The sequence below is a fragment of the Brassica oleracea genome, chromosome C5, assembly GCF_000695525.1.
Source record: "Brassica oleracea var. oleracea cultivar TO1000 chromosome C5, BOL, whole genome shotgun sequence".
Classification (NCBI taxonomy): domain Eukaryota; kingdom Viridiplantae; phylum Streptophyta; class Magnoliopsida; order Brassicales; family Brassicaceae; genus Brassica; species Brassica oleracea.
In genome coordinates, this window is record NC_027752.1 from 34832392 (window position 1) to 34836319 (window position 3928).

At 36.9% G+C, this 3928-nt stretch overlaps 1 protein-coding gene across 1 annotated transcript; it reads left to right on the forward strand.

The window, feature by feature from the left end:
- Positions 1 to 680: 680 nt before the first annotated feature.
- Positions 681 to 1907, forward strand: LOC106345099 (zinc finger BED domain-containing protein RICESLEEPER 1-like). Its single transcript, XM_013784357.1, has one exon. The coding sequence runs from the start codon at positions 681 to 683 to the stop codon at positions 1905 to 1907; it is 1227 nt and encodes a 408-aa protein (XP_013639811.1).
- The last annotated feature ends 2021 nt before the right edge of the window (positions 1908 to 3928 follow it).

Here is a 3928-nt window from a genome sequence, read left to right on the forward strand (position 1 = left end):
TGAAACCGCAAAATCAACTTTTCCTCCTCAATTTCATAATCTAGTTTTCTCACAAAAGAGTGTTTCCAACAAAACCACAAAACAATATTTCCGCCAAAACCGTAAAACAAAATTTTCCGCACAATTTTTTTTTGTTTTGCCACCAAAACTTAAAACGAGTTTTTTGGCCAAAACCTATTGTAGCAGATTTTTTTTGTAATTTTTAGCCCTGGGCATAAAATCCGTACCCGACGACCCGATCCGATACCGACCCGAAAAACCCGGTTCGGATCCTTGCCCGACCCGTCTAAAATACCCTATTGGGTAGCATTGTTCAAGACCCGAAGAACCGATACCCGGTCGGATCTTACCCGATACCCGGTCGGTTTTTCTAAGACCCGAAACATGCTAAGCGCCTAAGCTACCTAAATCCCTAATCCTTTCCTGATTCCTCTACTTTCCATTTATCTCTCAAATCGATTCCACTTCCCAAATTCTCGTTTCCACTTCCCGAAATTTAAGCGATACTCAATCAATATTGTATATCTCGTTTGATTCAACCACAAACTCGAACCAAGGCGCCAATTTCGAAGCTCAGTGGATCAACTATCTCTAAGGTTCTTCTTGATTGTTTAGAAGAATGGGGTATCAAAAGAGTGTTTTGCATCACTGTGGATAACGCTACAGCTAATGGTTCAGCTATGACAAGATTTAAGGAAGGTTTCAAGGAGATTGGAGATGATGTGATGGTTCTAGAAGGTCGTTTTCTACATATTCGCTGTGCTACTCACGTTCTCAACCTTATTGTCAAGGAGGGTTTGCGGGAAGCTGACAACAGTATAAATGCAATTCGAAATGGTATTTTGTATGTGAGGTCTTCAACGCAGAGACAAATAGCCTTTGAGCAGCGTGTTGAGTCAGGAAAACTTCAGCGAGGAAGCTTGCCTCTGGATGTCACCACGAGATGGAACTCCACGTATCTGATGCTAGAGCAGGCAATGAAGTTTAAAGTGGCTTTTGAGAAGATGGAAGCAGAAGAAAAGCCATATAATGATTACTTTAACGAGTTTGTGCAAGGAGAGAAACGAATTGGACCACCAACTAAAGTGGATTGGGAAGCTGTTGATAGGTTAGTCCAGTTCTTAATCATTTTCTACCAAGCTACATTGGTTTTGTCAGCTTCAACTTCAGTCTGTGCGCACAAGTTTTATCACGCTATCTACACAGTCACGAGAAATATTAGTGGGTTAAGCACTGCACCTGGTCCTGATGCAATATTGAGGTCTAAAGCTGCATCTATGCTAGGAAAATTAGGCAAGTATTGGGATCCATTTGGGGAGAAAGTGGAGATGAATAAACTCATCATTGTAGCTGGTGTTCTTGACTCGACAAAGAAGATGAAGTTTGTAACTAAATGTTTTGAGAACTTGTATGGAAAAGAGAGTGTTGAGGCGACTCAGTTAGCTAAAGAAACCGAAGACATTTTGAGGGATTTGTTCAATGAGTACAACAACATTTACAACGCGAACAAGAATGGAGGGCCAGGGTCCACTACTGCGTCTCATCATAGTCAGTCTCAAGGTACCTCTTCTCAGTCTCAAGATCTGTTTGTTGAAGAAGTATCTCAGAGAACAGTACTTGGTAATGGTGTTGCATATGAGAGCATGAATGACATCTATGAGGAGCTTGGCCAAGAAGCTGGTTTTCAAGAAAAAATAAACGAGTTGGATCTCTATTTGAAAGAGAGTGTGGAGAATCATCATGTGATGAATGGTACAGAGTATGATGTACTCTCTTGGTGGAGGGGAAATAGTGGTATGTATCCGGTTCTATCACTATTAGCTAGGGATGCATTTGCAATGCAAGTGAGTTCTGTTGCTTCTGAATCTGCTTTTAGCACAAGTGGTCGAGTTTTGGATCCAAGCTGAAGCTGCTTGACACATTACATGATAGAAGTGTTAATGTGCACCGAGCAATGGCTAAAATGTGAAATTAAAGTCAGTGACAGAGGAATTATAAGACAAGAACAACTACTTAAGGAGGTGGAGGCAGAAGATGATCTTATGAGAGGTAATTTCGAATCTCTGTTATTATTTTTTCCAAGTTTTATGTATGCTTGACTTCTTGTTACTAGCTTGTTACTTGTAATTTACTAACCTTTAGTTTTTTTCATTTTATTAGAATTTGAACCTGGTTTTAGGCATGACTCATGAGTGAAGAAATGGCAGCAATGGTAAGCCGTAAGCTTGTTAGTTGTTACTTGTCATTCTTTGTAGTTTGTACTTTTTAATCTGAATGTTACTTGTCATTCTTTGTACTTGTCGTTCTTAATGTTCTTACTTCTTAGTTTCAGGTGGTAGAGAGTAGAGAGTAGATCAGTAGAGACTTAAGAGATGGAAACTGATTACTCGCTTCTCGTGTACTGGAAAATGATTCTCCATGTCTCAGTCTTGTTTGTTTTTCCCTTTGTTTCGCTTTGGACATTTGCCTTGGTGTTGTTTTTGTGTTTTCAGAACCTTTATGTTTCAGTTTGTGATGTTTTTATTTGACTTTGTCGTGTTGGATTGTGGAACATGGAAGTTTGAATTTGATGTTTTAAACGTTTATTGATATGTATGGTTCTGATCTGTGTTAAACATGCTCATTTGTCAAGTTCAGTTGTGGTATAGTATAGGTTTTAAAGTAGGTAATGTCATGGAAGTGGTGTAATTTTCGGGTTATCCGTAGGACCCGACCCGAAATTTTCGAATTTTACCCGAAACCGATGAATTTTACCCGAAACCGACCCGACCCCAAAGGGAACCGAAATTATCGGGTTTTTTACGGTTCTCTGAAAACCTGACCCGGACCGACCCGACCCCGACAAGACCCGAACCGACCCCGAACCGATAAATTCAAATTACCCGATTGGGTCCTAAAATACAAGACCCGAAAGACACGGACCCGAGACGACCCGACCCGAACCCGACCCGAAGACCCGAATGCCCAGGGTTAGTAATTTTAATGTCTTTTATATGGTATTTTAATAGAAACACATGCATCCCATAGAAACACGGTCATTAATGGGTTTGGTCTTTAATGGCTCATCCTTAATGGACTTAGTCATTTTTTTCCACAAACAAGAAATGTACATATGAACATGGACAAATGAACACATACAAATCCAATCAGGGTCAGGTTTGACTAGAAGCACATCAAATTTGAGCTTATAGTTTAGATTTATTTATATAATTAAACGGTCAATTTGTCACATGAATTATTCAGTAGTGCAGGTGGTTATGTTTTCGCTTATGTATATATAAGTTGTAAGTTCCATCCCTCCATAGGGATTATTTACTTTTTATATCATAAAGTTATATAAGGACCAAAATCGTTCTTTTGCTTAAGGGCTAAAATTCGCAGGTCTGGCTTGGAGTCCAATTGACATCAATAGTAAACTGCTCAACCCTCTATAGTTGGTGTAAGATTTTGTGTACAATTGAAGATGTTTTACTTTATAAATATTATTTAAAGTAAAAATAGAATATATTTGGAAATGCTATAACATAAGTTAGATCATCTCCAATGGTACATCATTTTGAGGGAGAACATAATATTTTTTGGAAACTCTCTAATGGTACATCAAATTTGTATTCATAACCTCATTTTATGTTGTTTTATTTTATTTACAAATTGATCCTTACACTTTTGCATAGTTTTGTTTATGTATATTTTTAAAAAAAAATATATATATGTGTTTTATACTTTGATAAAATTATTAATACTTTCGTTAATATAATGATAAATTCATATAAATCATTGTATGTTCTATTTGAAACTAACATGTATATAATAAAGATTTAGTTAAAATAAATTACAGTGGGATCAATTTTTTAAGATTTAAAAAAAAAATATATATATTATTAGAATTCAATAATAAATATTCATAAAAGATAATAATTATAATAAT